Raw genomic sequence first — 24,261 nt, 5'->3', positions numbered from 1 at the left:
TCTTTCCATCCTTCGTTCCAGCCAAAACAAATTGCTTTCAGTTTTCAGACTCTCTTGGTATTTCCTATCACTATACCTCGACTCACTGTCTCCTTTCTCTTAGAGATGATAATTGGGTCGATAATATTCAGTTCATAGTCTCATTATTTAATTGCAAAGACAGATTCTGAATACAGACTTTTGCATGGAAAAATCTATCAAGTGTTTCCACCTCAAGCCCCCATCAACATGCTTCCATTTTTTCTGTTTGCTGCCACCTTGCAACTTATGACCCACGTCAAAGCTTTCACCGCACTCCCTGGCTGTATTCCCCAAGTAGAGATGAGTAATACTTCCAGGAAAATGCGGCAGTCATACCACGACACAATGCCCGCAATTTTCTGTGTCAATAACAATGGTTAGTTTTACCTCCTTAGTAATTCATCGGTAAATGTAGGTTCAGGTTTTCTTAATCATCTCCTTTTATTAAAAATTATAAATTGTATAGAACCTTCATAATAGAATTTCATCAAGAATGAACTAAAGCACTCAATTGTTGAGGTCCCTACCCAAGTACACAAAAGTAGTGGATAAATAGCAAGGATAAGAGAACAGGGTGTGTTTCTATGTGTGCGTGATTCCCTGTATATACACATTCATGATAAGAGGTGGGCAGCTCCTTCTCAGAGTATCTTACATATTTCCACTGTACAGCCGTCCCTTAATAAAAACTACTCTAACGTACAACAGAAATATTCATCTTCATTAATTGCATATGGTAGTTCTCAGATAATACAGACACTCGAGAAATAGACTTTTTAGTTGTTGTGTTTTCCAGTTACACTGCTTGATCGGATCTCTACATTTACACTCCGTTGTCCCACGATGCACAACTGCCCTAACTCTCCAACTCTGCCTAGCATCCTGCTACTTCTATGAGCTCCGATAGCCCATTCTAAAGTGATAGTTTCTTTAAGAAAATAATTACAATGTAAATTAGTCTTCAACAAATAGTAAGGCACGTTTTGGAATTAAGTGCCTAAGTACTGAAGCTTTGCTTCCCGATGTGGTTAACACCATTATATAAGTTGAAGCATATCCATCCAATCTGTGTACCTAGAAATATCATTTCTTCTGTTGCTAATGAAGGTCCTACAGCACAAATTTATTAAAGGTATACTTTTGCATGGGGTAATAATTGGGTCGATAATATTAAATTCATAGGCTCATTATTTAATTGCAAGGGCAGATTATGAATACAGCTTCTAAAATGTATTTTAATGAAAAACACTACATCCTGACCTAATCATATCAACCTTATGCTATCTAATTAAGGATGCAAAAAATCATTAGAGTCGCAAAATATTAGTTCCAGCTCCATCAGGCTGTGAGCTGCCCCTTCATGAATATATATTTTTTTACTCCATGATAAATAGTTAATGAGGTAAAAATGACAAAATTTGCATGTAGGCAAATTAGTTTAATAGAATGATGTCTTTTCTGACTACTGAAAGTGACCTTTTCCTTCTCAGAAACATGGCTAAAATACTTTGGAATTATCATCTGGCTGTCTTTGCACAAATGATAAATTGTATGTATGAACAATATAAAAATTACAAAATGCAATAATCCTAAATTCTCATCATACTCTAAATGTGCTTTTGCATTTATCAATTTAATAAAATGAAATTAAGCATATTATAAAGTGTCCATTTATGTGGCCATTTTTAATCCAGAGCATAAAAATGAGAAGCACGTGCTTAATAGCTGGCACTATGGCAAAAATCTAGATCAAATTTTTAAAGCACAAGAATTCTAGACTACTTAATTGAAATACTTTTATATTAAAATGTCCACTCCACTCTTAATTTAGCATTTTAGATTATAGATGATTGCTCTCAATTAAACTGGTAAAATATCTTGAAATCAGTACATCAATTATTCAACAGTGCTACCTTACTTCCCTATTGAAATAAACTAGACAAGCAATCATAAAACAAGTTAAGAAGAATAACATACAAAAATTAATCATAAGGAAGAGAAAGGCTTCATAGTATAAACACCAGGTCATGAAGAGATGTGACAAACAAATAAAATATATACGTCTATCATTTAACTTTGAGAATGTTTCTGTGTGCTTAACAAACATCACTCCAACAGCAAGAAATAACAGGTGTTCTACAGATTTTCAAATGATTTGCATACACATCTCTATGAGTCTCATCACTGATGGATGCTGAGTCTGTGCTGTGAAAGGAACAGCAGCAATTCATCCAGATGTATTAACTTCTGGTAATGGCTCAACAGAATCTAAGCCAAAATATTTTACTTAAGACAAAAATGCCTTTGATTAAATCGTTTACTTTGGTTACATTTAATCAAATTGTCTTTTCTCTGATCCATCTGAATGTGGACACACAGTCAGCATGATGGACTAGAAACTCAAGTGACACTCTCTTCCTGAGTTCTACTCTTGTCCATCACGTGTCAGCTAAGCCATTTTACAAAGAAGAGAATAAATATTAATTTTAAAGAATTAAGGAATTTCACAATCTCCTTTAATTTTCCTTCTAGCACTTAAGCACTAGTTGACTTCTCCCTCCCTCCCTCTTCTCCTCTCTCTCCTCCTGTTCTTCCCATTCTCCCCCATCTCTCATTCTCTGCCTTCTCTAGCTAAAATAAAAATAATTCTCTATTTTTCTCTGTATTCTCTTGTTCAACTCAAATCATTTTGGTACATAAGTTTGGTTGCCTTCCAAATTTCTAAACTTCCATGTTGTGAAACTTAATGACAAAATAAAATGAACAGGCACTTTGAAATTATCCTAGAGAGAAAGTGCTGTTTGCTTGATTTTTAGGATCATTTCAACCACTTTGGCCTTTTAAAAAGTATGCTGTTAGTCAAGGATTTTTGAAGAAGAAACCAAAATGAATATAAGGTAAAGTAAAAACTGTTTTACTTCAAGTCAAGGACAGTGGTCTTGAAAATGTCTGCTGTAATTTTAAACTAATTATTAAATTAAGAGAATTCAAGACATATTGAGTATATTGTTAGTAAACCCATGTGGAATTTTTTTAAAAGCTAATGTTTAGGTTTCTATCAAGTAGAGAAGAGGATGAGGTAGATTTTATGTCTATTATACGGGCAGATTAAATATGTTTAATAATTCAATGGTTCATGCACACATTCTTTTATGTATTGAAAAAATAGACAATAAAAATGTACTATTATTCTGCAGACCCTGTTAGGGCTTGAGGACACAAAGATGGGAGAAACTATTGGTTTATTACACAAGAAGTCTTCGTCTAAAGAGGAAGAGGAACACACGGGGAGTTAATCCCTAGATTGTGTGTTAGATGCTGGAAAGGTCAAGTAAAACAGGCAGTTTTAGCAAAAAAGAGATGGTTGCCTCTGGCAGCTCCACCGAGAAAACACTCAAACTGAGCCCTGGAGAATAGTTTGTTTGCCCGGTGGTACGTGAGGAGTTGGGAGGCTGTCTTTCCAAACAGAGAGGAATGTACGGTAATGTGAAACAGTATGACATATTTAGCAAATTATCCGTATTTTATATGGCCTCCTCATATTTTGCTAAGAAGCATTTGGTAAGAGGAATGTTCAGAAAGGATGGGAGAGATGAGCACACAGGATATGTCACTGGAGAGGTAGAAAAGAATCAGATCAGAGGGCAAACACACAATAGTATGAAGTTATTGAAGGTTTTATGACAGGGGACTGCAGGGTCAGACTTGCATTTTAGAAATACTATTTTGACAAGAGATGAGAATGAATTCATTCATGGACAGTGCAACAATGTGGCAACTGTAGCATGAGATTGAAGGCAGAGAAATCCATTGGCAAAGTATGGCTGTCATTCAGAAGGTGGGTATTGAGGTCCTAGACATAGGTAGTAGCAAATGGAATAGAGAAGAGGAGATATTAAGGAAGACAAAGAAAAGTCTAGAAAAGCTCTCTTGAGTTTTAGATCTTTGTGATTCAGAGTACATGAAAATGCCAAGTACAGAGATTATGGAAGTGTAAATGGCACAGGTAAAATGTACGCATTAATTAATTAAGTCGATTTTGTTTGGACCATACTAGGTTTTAGGTAAATTCGGGACATTCATCTGGAGATATCAAGTAGGCTGCTGGATTGTATTTTGGGGGGACTCAGAGAGGAGGTGTATCCTGGAGACACGTATTTGATCGTCTTCAGCCGGATGGAAGACACAGTTTGAAAGGAGGTTTACCAAAGAACTATGGAGAGTCAGACAAGGAATAAACCAAGTACAGAACCCTGGGAGACGCTAACACGTAAGAGCCTGGTGAAGCCAATGAAAAAGGCAAAGGAGATTTCTCCTGAAAGAGGGAAATTAGTCTAGGGGACTGACTAACAAAAGCATCAAAGGAGAAAGGCAGAAGTAATATCCCTTCCCTCCTGTTCACTCAAAGTCACTTTAAAGCTGAAAATCTTGTCATGTGTGGAAACTCATTCTTTTATGTTCTTCATAACCGTTGTGTATTTTGCCATATATATATATACACACACACATACATATACACATAAATATATGTATATGGCAGGTATCAATAAATATTTTTATAAGAAAATAAGAGTGCTGAACTATAAGTACCATCTGGTCATGTCTCCTCATCTCGACTAATAAAAAAATAAACATACAATTGAGTGGCAAGATTTGTACAGTGGTGGTGATCAAATACAATAGTAAATGGCTTCAAAAAACAATGTGAGAAAATTTAACAGCTGACTGATATGCTAACGGAATGAGCTTCTTTCGTGCAGTCAAAACACAAATCTACTTCAAACCAACTCACCTTCCTTCTCTCACCATTGAGTCCTCTCCATTGCTCAGATCTTTTTACTATATAGCTTAGTTCCTGATTGGAAATCTCCAAATCATATGGTATAAAAAACTTGGTTTCTTCACTGTGGATGCGCTGAAATGCGTCTAATATCCAGGAATCATTGTGCAATCTAAAAGCAAAATCATTTGTTATTTGGTTTTTTTCCCAAATATTGTTTGCTTTTTTCCAAAAATGTTATTAAACACTTTGTCTCTTTTATAAATTTCTATGTATTTAATTCACTAGTCCCCTTTCTTTTTCAGAAATTATTTGACTAAGATTCCAGAAATGATTTAATGATTTTCTCTGCTAGATATCATAATCCAACAACAACAATTTGGGATTTTTACAGCTATCTCCTAGAAGCCTACTATGTCTGATTCTAAGTTATAGATTGTAGAAAAATGAGAAATATTTAGCCATTAGTTTGTATATGAGTGTCCAAATTAGTTCAAATGAAAGGGATTTGTCAAAGGAAATTTGAGTTTGGATTTATATTTCCTCAGCAAGTTGGTTTTAGTGTCATGCCACAAGCTCAGTCAGCACAGAGGTTTTGCTTGGTTGGTTGCTTTACAACATGAGTAATAAATGGACAAATCTGGTGAAGTATCTAACCTGATGAGCGACTCATTTAATCTTTTCCCATTTTTCAAAACATCTCCAAATATTCATTTAGAAAAGCACTGCTTTTCTTGTGATATTGATAAACTGACAGCAAAGTATCTTACTAAAAAATATTAATACTTCATTAGTAACATTTAGATTAGTAACATTAGTAACATTAGTAACATTTAGTATTATAAACATTAATTAAGCCAATGCTTATAAAACTTTCCCATAAATTACCTCTAAGTTCAGAGAAGAGAAAATGTGTATTCTATCCCTAATCTATCAGTATATTTGTTTTAATATAATGCTTGTTTTTTGTAAAAGTTTAAGTAAAATTAAAACTCTGGGGAAATATCATATTTATCCTGTGACTTAGTGGACACTTGGCTGACCAGGTTTGCCTGGAACCAGTTTAAAAAAGACAGAATTGTGCCACTAACAGTCTGTAGACCAGATCAAGAACCCTAATGCATCACAGTGTCAATAAACTACCCATCTGAGAAGTAAGTTTTTACAAGATGCCCAAAATATAAATTGGACTATCAAGATAATTAAGGATCACATGGAAATGTCTTTCTACACGGTGTGGAGAATTTTAAGTATTTTCTTTCAATGATCAGGATAATTATATTTTGCTTTAAATGGGCTAGATAATAAAATTTAAATGTATTGCTTTCCTATTATAATGGTAGTTCATTTCACATTCACTGTGTTACCTAGCTTTACCTTAATCCTGTCATTTACATATTTACATGTTAAAATCAAAAGTTAGTCTTACTCTTTATAAGCAACAGAGAGAGAATTTAAACTCAGAGTTAACTCCAAAGTTCATTTTATTCCATCATCTGACTCTTCAGTGAAAATAAAAGACACAACACATATCTTCATTTAACTAGATCCTTTCCAAAACAGATTTTTTTGACCCTTCTTGCCAACTAAGATGCATGTGTCTTTTTTCCCCCCAACTATTTTTCATTCATCACATAGTGGAAATGCAGTCAGCCTTCTGTATCTGCAGGTTCTATACCTACAGATTCAACAAATCAGGGATTGAAAAAATTTTGAAAAAGAATTCCATGAAGTTCCTAAAAGCAAAACTTGAATTTGCTGTACACAGGTAACTATTTACATAGCATTTACATTGTATTAGGCATTATAAATAATCCACAGATGATTCTAAGTACAGGTGACCCTTGAACAACATGGATTTGAATTGTTCAGATCCACTTACACACAGATATTTTTCAATAAATATAGTCACCCTTCCTATGTCTGGGTTTCACATCCACAGGTTCAGCCAATCATGTATCACAAACTTAATACACAATCCGCAGTTCTACAGTTCATTGATTCCTAGGAGGTGGAACCCCAGGATTTGGAAGGCTGACTACAGGACTTGAGCATCTTATCTCCCGGAACCAATCTCCTATGGATACTGAGAAACAACTGAAAAAGCAAAACTGCCACCCGGCGTCTCTGATGGTCCACATGGCTTGGTGACATCTTGAAATGCAACTGCTATTCTTACTATGTTTGGAGATTCTAGGTCAGCAATGTGAGTGATTTGCTAGTTGTCTTGTTAAACAAGAACTAGGCTTTACCATTCTCTTAAGCTTGTTTAATGTAACATTCATCTTTTTCTTTTAATGGTGGTAAGATTTAATGTAGTTAAATTACTGTCAATTTGCTGCCATAAACATTTTCTATATGAAGATTTTAAGTGCAGGATTATCAACAATGCAATTAACTTTGAATTAATTAGGAATCACAGTCCTGTTTCTGCTAGCTTCTGCTCCTTTTGCCCAGGAAATGTCTGTCTCCTCTTTACATCTCCTTCATTCTGGGTGAAAGAATAATTATACAAATATCCAAGCCAGGATCTACAGGATGGTAAACAAATGCTTTAACAGAGAACAAAATGGCACATTGGAATGTGGAAAGCTGTATGAAGGTCAATTATGTTTTATTTTGATTTTTAATTTTTTTTTTTGCCATTTTGAGTGGCATTTCCCAGTGAAAAGCTTCACTATGGGTTGTGAATGAGTCAACTTACCAACCTCTATTAGTTTTTAGCATATTTCTCAGCTCTACAGAGCCAGCTTACACAAACAAGGAGAAAATAGTCTATGGTCATAGTCGTATATGCAAAATTTAGAAATAAATTGAACGTTGATAATTCTGTAATTCATTTGATAATATAATCAGTCAAGCAATATAACATTTATCCAAAAGTGAATTGTTTTATCCTTTTGGATATTTATGCAGTCCATACGGATCAAATTTGGTGAACATCTATTAAACATTCACTTTTTTGGTTCTCTTGAGAAAGTTAATGATTCCAGGTAAATGTTAGAATAATTTCTATTAAGATAAAAAATGTAAAAACAGTTCCAATTTCATAAATAAATCGGGCATTGGTAGACATTGATGACAAAGAGCAGCAAACTATTTTCTCTGTGTATTTACAGTATTAGAATTGTTCAATAAAATGTTAAATTTCAACTTTCCATGATCATATTTAGTTATGAAAGTTTGTTATTTTCAAATAGGTTAAAGATAACACAAATACACGCATGTATTTTCATATTTTTGCCATTTTGGGTATGTGTGTATAAATATCAGATTGAACTGAATAAAATTGAAGATACTGGATCATATTGGATGAAAGAGAGAAAAGGAGAAAGGCAAACATGGAAAGAATTCTATTGATTAGTGAATCTAAAAGGAGAATACACAAGGTCATTGCACTACTTTTGCAACCTGTGTAGGTTTGTTTTTAATAAAAAGCTAAAATTTTATGATATTCTACTGAAATACACATTACATGGTGATGGTTGAAAATTTTAATTTCTTTTGACAATACAACTATTCAATATGTCTAAAAATTTTACATTTTTAAATTTCTTCAAAATGTAATTAAAAGAGAGACTACATTCCACCTGTTCATAAAGCCTTAGGCATTATTGTTTATAGAAATAGGTCACATATTATGCCACAGGTTCTGGTGATGGACAATGAAACAAAGTAATTTACAAAGTCCTCTGCCCTGTGTCCTACATTTGAAGCAATTCACTGCTTGATGAATGGCAGAAGCTATTATGTTTGGTTCACATCTGAATGTGGGTCATTTACAGAAACCTAGCATGTGACATTTCTTTTCAAGCTAAAAAGGACAAGTGTGAACATTTAGCTAATATAGTATTTTAAGGATCATGAAAAGGATGGAAGCTATGACTTAAAATAGCTCTAAATTCAAAAAATATATAAAAATGAAGAAGAATCAAATATGACTGCTTATTTCTAACTCCAAAAGTTACAAAAGATTTCAGCAGTATGGCTTTATACATATTGTAGTCAATGTGCTTATGATTTAACTTTGAAAACTACTTACCTGCTGGTGTAAATACATTAGACTGTGGCATGTACAGCTCTGAATAGACAGCATGTAAACAGTCAAGCTTCTTATAGAGTGACAAGCATATGCTTGCTGAAATTCATTCATTCATTTTTTTTTAATATTTAAAATTTTTTTCTAAAATACAAATATTCTTTAGCAGAATTGTTGAACACTTTAGATGAGGTGTGACACTGAAGTGCTTATATGTATGGAGAAAGCTTTGGTTGGCTTTCTAGAAATACTTGAGCAGTCACCATTCTGTTTAATAGTAATTAAAATCCAAATGGCTTTGGTATGAACTTGTACTAAATGGAGAAAAAGGGAAATACAAGGAAGCCATAAAGAAGAGAAAAAATATAAAGAAGGAAAAGTAATTTTAGTAAAAGGAAAAAGAAACTCAGAAAGTAAAAATGTGCACGCAATGGGAAATAGTGAAGAACCACCCGCATCCCTCCACCACCATTTCCAGAGACAGTCCTGTCCCAGGGTTCTAGTTATGAAGTGTACATCCTTCAATGTATGTGTAGAGTCTCACGTTTGTAAGGGGACAATCATCCTCCTAATTCACTCCTCATTCATGTATTTACTTGGTCAGAAAATATTCACATGTGTCTATCAAATGCCAAGTACTTGGTAAGTGCAACCAGTAGGGGAGAGGATAGGGGAAGATTCCTGGAAGGAGGGGGAAAGGAGTCCTCATGACTCACAGAGTGATGGGGCGGCCACAGAGTATTGAGGTTGTACAATGTGGGGAAGGCATGGCCCCAATCAAGAGACCTCATATTTCTAAGAGTAATAGGAGCCATTAAAGCAAGAAGAGATTTTTTTTAATTAAAAATGATTCTGGTGACACTGAGAATAGATTAAAAGGGGCAAGAGGGAATATAAGAAGACCAGTTGAAGGCTGCTGTTACAGTAAGTCATGGGAGAGATTAGGGCATATCGGACAGGGAGAGGACCCTATGGATGGAATGAGATGAACTGGTTCAAGAGCTAAGGAGCCACCAGAACCTGGAGAAGGAGGGTGAGAGAGAGAAAGTGTTTGAGGACACCTCCCACGTTTGTTTGTTTGTTTCTTTTTTCCAGAACTGGATGGGTGATCTTGCATTTACTGATATAGGAAACCCCTTCCTTCCTTCCTTCTTTCCTTCCTTCTTTCCTTCCTTCCTTCTTTTCCTTCCTTTCCTTCCTTCCTTCTTTCTTCAGAACTGGATAGGTGATCTCAGCATTTACTGAGAAAGGGAACCCTACGTGAAGAGGTGATCTGGAGCAGAAGACAATGAGTTTCTTTTCAGAATGTCGATTTGGAAGTCCCATTGACATATATACGTGGAGTTGTCAAAGTTAATAGAAATTTCTAAATTGCTTAATTAAATTCATATGTATCTTGGAAGAGCTAAATTTTAGAACTAAACTTAGCTGCCTAAATTACAAATCTGTTAGAAATATACAATTTAAATCAATTAACTTGTTCCAAAGGAGCAGATCAAGGTTTAAGTTTGATTTTACTACTCACATTTTAAAGATAAATGAAAGAGAGTCAGAGAGGTTAAACTATTGCCAGAGGACACACAGCTGGTAAGTAACAGAGCCAAGATTCAAGCCAGATATTGAACCACTACATCACAGCCATTCATTAGGCAAAAATTAACCACAGATGTGAATTTTAAGTAATCTTATTGTTAAAAAAATTAAGAAATATGACATAGAAGTAATATTGCAGTTTGGGGAGTTGCAAAGACTGCGTAAAGATAGGAGTTGCAACCTTAGGCAAATGACTTAAAGTCATGAAGGCTTGGTTTCTTCATATGAAAGGAGATGACAGTAACTGGTCCTGAATCACAGACTCAGTCTGAGGTTTAAGTGAGGTAATCTATATACTGTATTCAAACCAGGGCTGGCATATACAGTAAGTGCTCAGGACACGACAAAGATTACTATTCAGTAACTAAAAGGAAAACATTAAAACTTTTATTTGTAATCTCCATTTTGCTGATCTGTACGGCACGTGATGGAAGTTTTTTGAACCTATGCTTGGAGATTCTGAAATTATTATGAGAACCAATAATATACTTGTTAGGGTTAGGATTCTATTCTTTCTCACGACCACAAGGGTCAGCTCTACGAGTTCATACTGTCTTATATTGCACTGAGGGAATTAGGTTATATAGATGCATCAGGTTTACTAGGGAAACCCAAACTAGAAAGAGTAAGTGAACCAGAAGAACTTATGGCAGTGTTTTCTCAAATCAAACTGATCTGTGAGGTCTTAGCCACTAAGAAAACACAGGGCTGATAATAGGTCCTAGTCTCATGATCAACATCGATAGCAAAGGTATTGCTCAAGCACTTAACCCAGACCTAAGGCTGAGACACCTTCTATCATTTGTGCTGCTGCAGGATGACAGCTCCATCACAAGTGTGTCCAAGATCACCAGAAACTCGTCTGCTGTTCTGAGCATCTAAGCATGCCACATATTAGCCTACTTACCAGATCATTAAAGAGAAAAGACTACTCAGATAGGGAGATGGGGTGTAGGGATTTTGGGATAGTGGAATTGAGTATTGGCGAGAGGGGAGCTAGAGATCATTGTGCACCTATGATGTGGTCAGCACTTCCCAAGGTCCTTTGGATTTCTTACATACAGTGCCCAAATGTTTTGCATTTCCCCTGCTATGTGCATCATCATGACCCTTTAAAATTTCTCCTTCCACACTGCACTGTATTTTTTTAAAAATTGGCTGTTGCCAAAGAATTCAAACTAAAACCCCATCCTGATCACTTGGATAAATCAAATTAACACACGTGAGAGCCATGTGTGTCCCTTTTCACACGTCTTCATTCTACTCTGGATGAGTTCAAAATAAAAAACACTTGGGAGCTAGTGTCATTTGAACATACTGTGAGCCCCATTTTATCTGAAAAAGAAGATGTATCTTCATCACGTAGATATTGTATTCATTTATTTGTTCACGTTTTTAATCGAACACATATTAGTTGTGCGTCCGTTGTATTCCAGACACTTTTCTGGGTCCAGAGAGGAGACTGGTGAATTCTAGAGTTAACAATCTTGCCTTCAGTCCTCAGTCCAGAGTTTCTAGTTATTTTACCTCTATAGTTCTTTTTCATTTTTAGTTGACTACTGATGTAACATTTAAAATACATGGTTCAGGGCTTCCCTGGTGGCGCAGTGGTTGAGAGTCCGCCTGCCAATGCAGGGGACACGGGTTCGTGCCCCGGTCCGGGAAGATCCCACATGCTGCGGAGCGGCTGGGCCCGTGAGCCATGGCCGCTGAGCCTTCGCGTCCGGAGCCTATGCTCCGCAACGGGAGAGGCCACAACAGTGAGAGGCCCGCGTACCGCAAAAAAAAAAAAAAAAAAAAAAAAACATGGTTCAGAGTTTAACATACCATTTTATGTACATGTAATCCTCATTGGCTTGTGGCAGCAAACCAAAATTGTTGCTCTTTTTGTTTGATTATTTGTTTGTTCAAGTGTTTTAGTGATAAGTATAGTGAAAATGCTTCAGGAAGATTTTTAGAGATTATACATAATGCTAAGGCAGAGAAGTGGAGAATAACATTGGCTTGTACACATTATGCTATCACGTGCAAGTACTTACATGGAAGTGAAAAAGGAAACTTCATGTCCCCATGACCTAAAACAAACCCAAACCACAAATTTGGACTGTGCCAACAAGATAATCTACACATTGTCACCTCATTCAGGTACATATACTGTCTTAACACCTACTTGCTATTGGTCAGAACTCATATACCCACTTTCCCACAAGCTCTGGATTTAAATAAATAAATAAATAAAAGGAGATCCAGTAGATTAGTTTCTTTTACCCTAGAGTTATAGAAGCAGGCTAATTTACCAAAACCCAGTTCACCAAATGACTGATTAACAATTTAGACTTAACTGACCAGCTTTTATTTTATTCTTATAAGAGAATATCATGTCAAGGAATGTTCTACTTATCTCTGACCAAGCTTCTTGCAGCTATAGATGGGGATAGTTGGAGTAGAAATAGACCCTTCTATTTGCAGAAGAAAACATGGAAGGGGAGTCAGGATACAGCATGAGGTCAACCGCCCACATCAGAGAGCTTGGTTATGGGGAACAGGGGGAGGATACTGATGGGCTTTTGGCAAATGGGTGATCAGTGAATTGATCTGGACCCAAAGCAATGAGCCATTTTGGTTACAATTTTTCAGTTTACTGGAGCTGACACAATGTAGCATCCGAATCTTTTAAAGAGGTTTATTCCTATACAAGCATGTCAAAGTGCACATAGTTCATTTCTGCCTCTCAGGGCGTAGAGTGCCCATAACTCAGTGACAATTTAAGAGGGATGAAAATTATTTAGCAATATTTAGAGCTTTTTCCTTTACATGGTAAATAATATTTTGCCTTTAGTAAGGAAAATTGTAAAGAAGATTGATTCCGAAGTGGAAAATCTTTGATTGTCTTATACATATTCCCTAGACAATGAATACGCTCATAATATTCTCATCAAAATCTGTCTTTAAGTTATTTTAATCTAAATTAACTTTCCTAAGTAATAAATGACAGTAGCTAAAACTTATAAGGCTATTCAGAACTATTAAGACAATGATCAAGAAGACATCAGCGCCCCAAATACTAATTAACTCGAATATCAGTCTTTCAGATTTGTGTACTGCTTCCAGGAATATAAAAGCTTTAACAAATCTGTCATTTAAATTGTGGTTTCTCATTATCTGCATATTACAAAAAATATGTGTGCAGCCTATAGATCTTTTGGACTATTCAGATAAAGAATTTAGAGTTAAAGTATCCATATAAAATCAACAGAAGCTTTACTTGGAAGAGTTACGAAGAACGCTGCAAAGCTAAATATACAGTAAACAGTCTGAGAGGTATAGGTGGTCATTAGAGTTTCTCCCTTATGCCAATGCCTGTAGATGACCACCTATAAAAGTTTGGTAAAAAGGAAAATTAAAAAAAAAAAAACTCTGGAAAAGAAGAGCTCTATCACATCCAAACCATAAGCTGATGAATTAAAATTACCTAAAAGAAAAACCAGTAAGATAAAATGGCAAAACAGTTAATATCTAAAGATAATACAAACTTAAAGAACAGACCAGAAAAATAAAAAATAAAAGGATGTCTCATTTAGATCTTGACACTATCCACATCAAATGAATTCTACATAGCTTATGATAAGGAATTTAATGAAAAAATGTCCAACTTAATAAAAATAGAAGCAAATAATTGTAAAATTTCTGAATGAGGAAAGATTATTTTGATTAAGAGATATTTAAAGTCATAAAAATGATCAAAAGACTTTACTGTATATGAATTATAAATATCTATTTTTTCAAAATAAAAAATTAATTTAAAAGATAATTTTCAAATGGAGAAAATATCCACAAGCATTAATACTGTTATTATATATTAAACTCATATAACTCAGTAAGAAAAACATTTAAATACTCTATAGAAAGGAAGGCAAAAGAACACTTAAAAGGCAATTCACACAAGAGGAAAATATAAATGTGTGATAAGCATATTGAGAATATTTAGTGACTAGAAGATGCAGGCACATTTAGAAAAGGATGAGATTTCATTTCTTCCGTGAGATTATAAAAGGTTCACACATGATGTGAACACGACTTGCTAAGTTTCCTCATGCACGGCTGCGGAAGCATAACTCTATACAACTTCTCTAGAAAATAATTTCACAATAGTTATCAAATGTCTTGGAAACATCAAACTCTCTGAACCAGAATTTCTGGGTCTCTAGGACTCTATTCAAAGAATGATTAAAAATGGGGACAAGACCCTGAGGCTTAAGATGTTCATCAGAATTATTTATAAGATGCACAAAAATGAAAATAATCTATTGTCCAGGAATAAAGCAATATTTAAATATTTTATACTGCTTATATGGTATAAAATATTGTACAGGCATTGTATGTTCATGAAATAACATGAAAATATCATATAACATTAAGTTTGAAATCAACATGTATCAGAGAAAGAAAATATCATATAACTTATGTGTGGAATCTAAAAATGATACAAATGAACTTATTTACAAACAGAAATAGACTCACAGACATAGGAAACAAACTTATGATTACCAAAGAGGATAGCAGGAGGTGTGGGGGGGGATAAATTAGGAATTTGGGATAACATATACACACTACTATACATAAAATAGATGAACAACAAGGACCTACTGTATAGCACAAGGAACTCGACTCAATATCTTTTAATAACCTATAATGGAAAATAATCTGAAAAAAATATATATATGTATAACTGAATCACTTGCTATACACTTGAAACTAACACATTATAAATTAACTATACTTCCATTTAAAAAAACAAACATAAAAATCAACATATAAAGTTATACTTACAGTACAATTTCAACTTTGTAAAAATAAATATACACAGGAAAAGACTGGAATAAATTTATCAAAAGATTAACAATGCTTTGTTTCAATGGTGAGATTATTGATGCTTTTAATTTATTTTTTGATTCTTTTCAGTAGTTTCAATTTTTTTACTAAATAACATATCCTTACTATAATAAGGAAAACCATTAAAAAGATCAATGTTTTTTTTACAGCTACAAAATCCAGTCAAAGTAATTACACCCAGCTCAAGAACCTCCTTGCATAGAGGCAAAGAACCAGCATTCCGGTCAATTCTTCTCCTAGAGCTATGGAACGTGAGAATTTTTCTAGTAGAAACACTTCAGCAAGAAATTATTCAGGCTCTTGGAGAAATGAGATCCAATCAGCCAAATTCAATAGGGTCCAATCTGGAGCTTATACAGCCAGTCCCCTTATAATGTGGAGCTTCTGGTGCCCAGAGCTACACAAAATGCTCTATTAACATCCTGCACCACAGCCTTGATCTTCTTTGTACTTCCTTTATGCCAGCAGTGTTATCACATTTTGACAGCACTGATTCAAAAGCCCGGAAGAGTTAGGAGTGTTGCTTTAACATATGGAATAGGAATGCTAACCTAAATCAGTCAACATGCACAGATCCATATTGGGATTTTTTCACTGAGATGAGTTCTTCTGATTTCTGTGTCTCTTTGCCTACTTTTATGTCAGAGCAAAACCCCATTTCATTGACCAGATGCCTCTGATGGTGACAGTGCTTGCTTCATAGAAGAGCTGGGCTGCCCTGCTCTCCACCATCTCAGAGAAAGAGAGTTTAGAAACATCAGTAAAGAGATAATTATTCAGCAGACATGTTGGAGTGACTTTATTTATTTGTATGGAAAATACAGGTATTTTCCCCATTGGATACAACTGTAAATTTATCATCACCCAAAGGACTCTTAAGAGCATCTACTTCTAAAATACAAACAAAACCTGCTAACGGTTACTGAGCATGCCTAGTTCTGACGAGACAGGTTAAGCACAAAGACAGTGAGGGGCTGGGGGGAAAGAGTGAACAAAACTTGTTTATTCCTCCTGAATTTTGTTTTAGTTTCATTCTCTATGATGTCTGGACACTTCCTCTTCCCTTAATCATTTCTTCATCCATTACAGGTCTTCCCACACCTCCTATCAACCCTTCCCCATGGGGTAATCTTCCTGTTTTATTTTAAAGCAAACAACTATTTGTTTAGGTAGCAAAAGATTAAATCGCACTTATTTGGTGCATAAATTTTGTGCTTGCATTTTTTTATACTTTACAAGTACTCCTGACAATAAAAATGTAGACTTTGGAGCAAGCAAAGCATCGTTGTAAACATTTATCTTATTTTAAGTGAGAAGAGATATAGTGATATGGGAATGAAAGAGACCTACCGTGACCCGATCATTTTTTTAATCCTACAAAAGTCTAAACAACATGATACACTATTTTATTTCTTTAACTCCTCTAGGAAACTCTAGTCATATTAAGTAGTAGTTACACTTCATGTAGAGCCTCTTGTAAGATCTACATATACGTGTTACACAAGAAAATGCCTAAAATCCAGCAAGTGAACATCATTGCCTAAGGCTACACGACAAGTTAGTGAGCAAATGAAAACTGAATGATCACGGAAGACTTTCTTCCCTTCCCCAGGAACGTAAGTGCTCAGGAAAGATGACATGCAGTGCTTCTGACATGTCCAAATATAAACCAAGACTGTGCCTAAACAACGTGGATCCCCTGACAATTAGACAACTTTACTACCCCTATGTTAGTGACCAAAGGGCCCCATCAGAGAATGATCAGTCTACTGAAGGAAAAGTTAAGGAGTGAATTCACCTCCCATTTCATAGGAAATAATAATGGCTATCAAATGTGCTTGCATTTGCAATTGTCCTTATCTCTTTACCTATCACATCAAGAGATAAGACTTTTTTCCCTAAATCCAAGGTTTGTCATCACATGTACTCAACTTCTGGTCTTCAGAGACCTTGCTCAATCAATCATCCTCCCTTGCTTAGACATCCTCCATATTTCTCCTTCGTTTAGAATTATCATATAGGCATATTAATATATTCAAACCACACCCATATTAAAAGCCACTCTTTTTAAAAACCTTTTTTCCAACCACTCTCCATTTGCATCATGGTTTTGTGAAAAGAATTGGCGGTAAGTTTTGACTCCATGTCCTTCACTCAGCCCACTGCAATCTAGCCTCTACCCTACAAAGCAATGAAACTCAAGGCTTCCTCCACCCAAATCTGTAGTTTATATTGTTTTCTCTGAGCTCTATACTCATCTATACTAACATCTTATGATATATTTTCCCTTGTCAATATCAAAGATATCTCAAGGTCAATCTGAGGGAAAATTTAACCCATTATCTCCTCTAAATGTTTACTCTCTGTGTCCTATCTCTAGGAATGCTACAGTCATCCACCCATCTGCCCAACTCCAAAACTTAAGGTTCTACTAAATGTTATCCTTTCCTTCACCTTCCAATGAGCCCAGTAGTTATATTGGGTCACTTAACCATTTCTTAGATATGGCTCGACTGTCCATTTCCTGTGTCATTCATTCTCTTCAGTTAAGGCTTTTGACACTCTTTGCCCAAACTATTAAGATAGCTTTCTAACTAGACGTTATTGTTTTCAACCTGGTCACTATTAAATCTCATCTTCTTTTCTATGAGCAGAGTGATCTTCCTAAAGTTAAAGACATTTAAAATCTTTCAATATTTGCACTTTATCATTAGAACAAATTCAAGCTCCAGAACACAATATTCAAGACTTTTCTCATCTGGTCCTTGACTATATTCCTAATTTCAACTCAGCCAACTGCCCTCACCCTATATCCTATACTCCAGCCATATTAAAATACTTTTGATTTGACAAATATATTTTCTCATAACAATATGTTCTTATACCTCTTCCCTTCACCTGCAAACATGTTTGTTTTTCTTCTAGCTAAATTATATTAAAACTTCAAAACTTATTCAAGAGTTATATTTCAACTGAAGCACTTGGCTACTGTCCCTATGCACCTCCAGACCTGGGTTGGTTCCTTTCCTCTATGCTCCCAGAGACTCCTATGTTGACCTCTTCCTAGCACTTTTTTTTTTATTATGTAAAACACTTAGCATGAAATCTACCCTCTTAGCAATTTTTTAAGTGCACAGTATAGTACTGTCAATTATAGGCACAGTATTGTATAGCAGATCTCTAGAATTTAATCATATTGCATAACTGAAACTTTATGTCTGTTGAATAACAACTTCCTATTTCTTCCTTTCCTCAACCCTTGACAACCATTATTCTACTCTCTGCTTCTGTGACTTTGCTTTTTTAGATATCTCATCTAAGTGGAATCATGCAGTATTTGTCCTTTGATGACTGGCTTATTTCACTTAGCATAATGTCCTCAAGATTCATCCATGTTGTTACATAATTCAGGATTCCCTTCTTTTTTAAGGCTGAACAATATTCCATTGTAAATATATACCACATTTTTTCCCCATTCATCTGCTAATGGACACTTAAGTTATCTCTACAGCTTGGCTATTGTGAATATTGCTGCAAAAAAAAAAATGGGAGTGCTAATATTTCTTTGAGATCCTGATTTTAATTTTTTGACTAAATCTCCAGAAGTGGAATTGCTGGATTATATTACAAAGCAACAGTAATGAAAACTGTATGGTACTGGCATAAATACATACAATAGAGCAATAGAACAGATTAGAGACTCCAGAAATAAATGCGTGCTCATCAACTGATCTTTAACAAGGTACCAAGAGTACACAATGGGAAAAGGATGGTCTCTTCAACAAATGGTGTTAGGAAAATTGGATATCCACATGTAAAAATATAACCCTATGTAAAACCATCCACAAAAATCAACTCAAAATAGATTAAAGACAAGTATAAGACCTGAAACTGCAAAATTTCTTTTAAAAAAATTTAGGAGGAAAGCTTCATGACATTGGTTTTGGCAATAATTTCATGGATATAAAAATGACTTTTAAAAAGCACAGGCAACAGAAATAAAATTGGACAAGTGGGACTGTATCCAAATAAAAAGCTTCTGCACAGCAAAGGAAACCATCAACAGAGTGAAAAGTCTTCCTAGAACTTTTTATACTGCCTTATATTTGTTATTTTTCTTGTTTTTCTTCACCCACATATTTTGCTTGTTAAATTAATGACCTGTCAAGCCATACTCAATGATATTCAGGATCAAAGTTGAAGGATTCTCCTACTGGTGATTTTGGCAGGGGTGGGGAGAGAGGGGAGAAAGTGGGTTAGAAGAATGAGGATAAGAGAAGTTTAGACAAGCTTTCCAGGAAATTTCCCAGAATGTCATTGTGTATCATTGTGTATTACTCCTTGTTTCCTGTAGGTCCTTAGTTTGAAGAGACAAGTATAATGATTTAGAGCAAAATTAGTTCTCCCCATAATGGAGAAAAAATTTCTCCAAAAGAAATAATTTCCCGGCTGGTCTTCATGACAGTAAACACACAAGAAAGAGATTTCTGGCTTTGACGTGGAGACATGGTTCTAACTTCTTCAACTATCTTCTCACAGCCCAGTCATAGAACAACAAGCCTGGAGGCTGAACACTCGGAGGAATGGAACCACTGAAACATCTTACCTGAGACAATACAAATATAAAATCAAAGATGAAATGATGAACAGGAGCACGTAAAGTAGCACCGTGAGCACCACACCAAGGATTCCTGATTGCATGGTTTTTTCAAACATCCAGTACAGCTTTGCTGCATCAGCTACAGGAGCCTCCCCGTCATGTGAAAGCCGCTGACAAAAGAAGATACAAATTTTTAAAATAAATAAATAAAATAAGGGTGAAAACACTGATCATCAAGTTAGATTAATTTAAATACACAAAGACCAACTGAGAGTATAATTTGTTTTTAAATTACATTTTCAATGTGCTGAAGATATCAGATCTTCAGCTGCAGGAAGAAAAAGACTGGATTTGCATGGTTGGTTTCCCAGGATTTTCTCATTTTCCCTATAGGCGTTTAAATGTGTGCACTCTACATGCAATCTATAAAGTAAAAGCCATGTTTTATTTATGTACTATTAACTTCTGAATTTAATGAGCACAAGATATGAAGGAATTAAATATGATGGTGGAAATATTCTTTTCTCTCTGAAGCAGATTTGAAAGGAATTTAAATTGTTCTATGCATGAAATAGATGGCTTATTTTAAAAACTTATAAAAGTTATCAGGCTACTTAATGTGATCTTGAAAACCAAAGTTTACATTAGGTCAATTTAATAGTAAGTCTTTATTTTAGACAAGGAAAACCATATTATATGTTGGGTTAGAAATAAATACAAGGCAATGAGGTCTTTAAAAGCAAATATAAAATGCTATGTACCTAAGGCATTGCCATATGACATCTTTGACCTTTGAGTTTATAAAATATGAATGTTCTTTAATTATGACTCTCATGATCTCAAGTGTAAGTCATATGCCATGTAAATGTAAATAAGGTATTTTTTTCACCAATGTAAGAGAGAAAGAAGAATTTCTCTACTTTTTAAACTGACAATTATATAAATATAGCTTAGTAGGGCACGTTTAAAACTAATCCACAGTACACAGGTACAGATAAAAACAGAACCCTAGATAGTTTAATGTGTATCTTCCCTACACCAAAATATCCGTTAGTGATTGGGCAGTGATAGAATTCAGCTGTTCTGACTCTCGACTGCTTCTTCCATCACCACTTCACAACTTTTATTTTTACGCTCTCTACTTGTTAATCGGTTTACCATGCGAAATGTGAGCTTGGTGCTAGGATTTTAGGCAGCAGATCTGTAAGGGTTACCATGTATTTCTCCTATTCCATATCTTCCCTTCTGCTGCTTTTTGAAAAATAAAGACATAGACATGGGATTCGCTGATGAAACAGACAAAAAAAATGATATATGTTTGATGCTCATAACATAATCTAATCAACAGCTGCTAAGCATTCATCTGACCCACACGTATGGTATTGAATGCCTACTAAGCATCATTAAGCTCTGAAGATAAAAGAGTGAATAAGAGTACACAAAAGCCCTACCTTCTCGGAACTTACATTGAAGTGGGGATGGGGTAGAAAGCAAATGATAGTAAACATGTAAGTAAGATGAAGTAACATACGTGGTATATTAGAGAATGATATTTTGAGGAAAACTGTAAAGCAGGAAAAACGTATAGGAGGAATGAGCTGTGTTATTAAACATTTTGATCAGAAAAGGTATCGCCGAAAAGGTGTTATTTGAACAAAGACCTGAAGGATGTAAGGGAATGAGCCATACACCTCCCGAATGGTATTGATCACACACTGAATATTTTGATTCCCCAACTAGATTGTAAGTTCCTGCTTGGACCACTGGGGCAGTGGTGGTTACATCGTGTAACATTCACACAGCATAAGTATCATCACTTCATTATAATCCTCCTGCTGGTTTGTTTTATATGTATGATGCCTTAGATTTTCCAGTTTCTTCCCAGATGGTCTCTCATTTGACTCTCTCAACAAACTGTGAATTGAGTAAGGTAGGTGTTACTATTTATGGGTATCCTTACTGTTTTGTAATTCATTGAGGAAATTGAAGCCTGGAGAGGTTGACTGATCCAACGCCATATCGCTGACAGCAAATCTTTTCCCTACTTTTTATCTAGACAAAGGCTCAGTGAGAGAATGAATTTATGAACCCAGTGGAATTTCTGAGCATAGTATCATGGATGGCGGTCAGAGGACTGCATTGCCAACCTCTGAATCAGCAAACTGAGAGACAGGCAAACTGTTATCAGCAACATCAACAGCCAGTCAATGCTCCAGCCTCCAATCATTCCACCTGCCACATACCCTTTAGATTTCCATGAAAAAAAAAATGGATCCAAGACAAAAATTATTAGTGAAATTAGGTAGCATCTCTCCTGACCGGCCAACTGTGATCAAACACAGATGATTCTGAGCTTTATCTGCTAGAAGGTAGTGCTGGAAGAACTGGGAGGTATGAACTCGGGCAACCTGAATTTCATTAGTGACACTGAAACTACGATAACCATGATGCTATGTGGAGCAGTAGTTCTCCAACTTTAATAAGCATGAAAATCATCTGGAAGTCTTGTTAAAACCCAAAGCTGAGCTTCCCTGGTGGCGCAGTGGTTGAGAGTCCGCCTGCCGATGCAGGGGACGCGGGTTCGTGCCCCGGTCTGGGAAGATCCCACATGCCGCGGAGCGGCTGGGCCCGTGAGCCGCGGCGGCTGAGCCTGCGCGTCCGGAGCCTGTGCTCCACAACGGGAGAGGCCGCAACAGTGAGAGGCCCGCGTACCGCACAAAAAAAACCCCAAAATAACAAAGCCCCTTCAGAGGCTGGCCCCATTCCCAGAGTTTTTACCTCAAGAGTGAGTGAGGTACAGGGCCTGAGATTCTGCATTTCTGCTAAGTTCCCAGGTGAAACTAATGCTGTTGGTCCAGGGACCTAATTTTAAGAACCACTGCTTTAGAGCAGATCTTCTCAAACTTCAGGGTGCTGTTTATCACCGTAGAGCAGGTTAAAACACATCTTTTTATTCAATTGGTGAGAGTATCCAAGTACGGACTCCAATGCTGCTGATCTATGGATCACATGCAGCTTTCGAGTTTTCTTAAAGACAGCAAAAGTGGATGTCATCGGCAATGAAACATGACGGATTCTAACTAGAGATTGAATATTGTGCAGACTGGGAACGAGCCGTCAAGCTTTTCTTTCCAAGTGGAGAAAGATATGGGTGTTAACACTCATCTGTTAGAATCCAAGTCAGCTTCCATCAGGTTACAGACTTCTGAACTGGTTCGGAGATGGCGCTGCTGGAGGTTACTTTCCTGTAGATGACATCAGAGACCCCAGAGTAAATTAAAACAGCTCATTTTGTCAGCTGCCTTTGATACAGTGGACTATTCAGCTAGTAATCTCTCTAGGGGACCTGTCTGGAAGAAGGAAAGCCATTCCAGGAGAGCTGCAGACTTTCCTTATGAGGAGATCTCAGAAGATCATAAAGGACAGTGGCGCATCCTCCCAGATGGCTTCCCGTGTGGTGTTGCAATAGGAGCAAACTGGCCCCAGGAGGAACTGTGAGAGGCCATGGGCTATGGTCCTACTGGAATGCAGACAGCATCCATCTCTACATCTCCTGCTCAACAAACCTTGATGGTACGGTCTTGTCCTCACGAACCTGGAGTCTAATCAGAGGGGTGAAGGAACTTAGGATGGGGTAGAAAACACGACCACTTCTGACTGTCATCAAGGTGGTCCATGGTACTGAGGCTTCAAGGGTGGTCACAGGTTAGAACTTGAAAACAAGCCTTCCAAGCACTGACAAATTTTCCTTGGCAGGGAGGCTAGAAGCTAGGTACTTTCGTAGGCTCGATGTTCACTGTTTGTTTTGATAATATTAAAATGACCTACATGGTTGCAGAGTCAACTGTCACATTTGTCTGCAGGTTCTAAGCAGAGGTCGTTCCACTCTGAAATAAAAAGTCGGAATTCTCACACAAGGCCTAAAAGGTCATTAGTGGACTCAGTACATCAAGGACCCCAGTCTTGTTGAGAGCAGCCCAGGAACCTTGAGCAAGTGAAAGCCAGCCTAGCAAACAGCCAAGGGAAGGGAGACACCTTCTCAGTAGAGGGTCTATCATCTTGTCACAGTGTGATTTGGTCCATGGAACCAGCATCCTTGACAACACCTAGGAGTCTGTTAAAACGTAGAATTTCAGGCCCCACCTGCTGAATCAGAATTTGTATTTTGATAAGATCCCCAGGTGACATGCAAGCACATTGAAGTTGGAGACACACTCTTGCAGCGTAGCACGGCCTGAGAGAGAGAAATAAGAGCTGCAGGCTTTGCAGATCCGAACCTACCACAGCACCACATTTTCATGGATGTGGAGTGGACAGCAGTTTGGTCTTCAGTTC

General features: G+C 36.3%; 1 protein-coding gene across 1 annotated transcript in view; it reads right to left on the bottom strand.

The window, feature by feature from the left end:
• Positions 1-212: 212 nt before the first annotated feature.
• Positions 213-24,261, bottom strand: part of LOC132527957 (uncharacterized) — a gene marked incomplete at its 5' end in the record, with an annotated part of 192,872 nt that continues 168,823 nt past the window's right edge. Inside the window, 3 exons of the mRNA XM_060163951.1 lie at positions 213-380; positions 4,814-4,973; positions 19,933-20,096. Coding sequence (XP_060019934.1) covers positions 213-380; positions 4,814-4,973; positions 19,933-20,096 — 492 coding nt within the window. The remainder of the gene's footprint in view (positions 381-4,813; positions 4,974-19,932; positions 20,097-24,261) is intronic.

Source organism: Lagenorhynchus albirostris, chromosome 10 (genome assembly GCF_949774975.1).
Source record: "Lagenorhynchus albirostris chromosome 10, mLagAlb1.1, whole genome shotgun sequence".
In the NCBI taxonomy this organism is placed as follows: domain Eukaryota; kingdom Metazoa; phylum Chordata; class Mammalia; order Artiodactyla; family Delphinidae; genus Lagenorhynchus; species Lagenorhynchus albirostris.
Note: the sequence above shows the minus strand (reverse complement) of the source record. Positions and strands in the feature narration are given on the sequence as shown.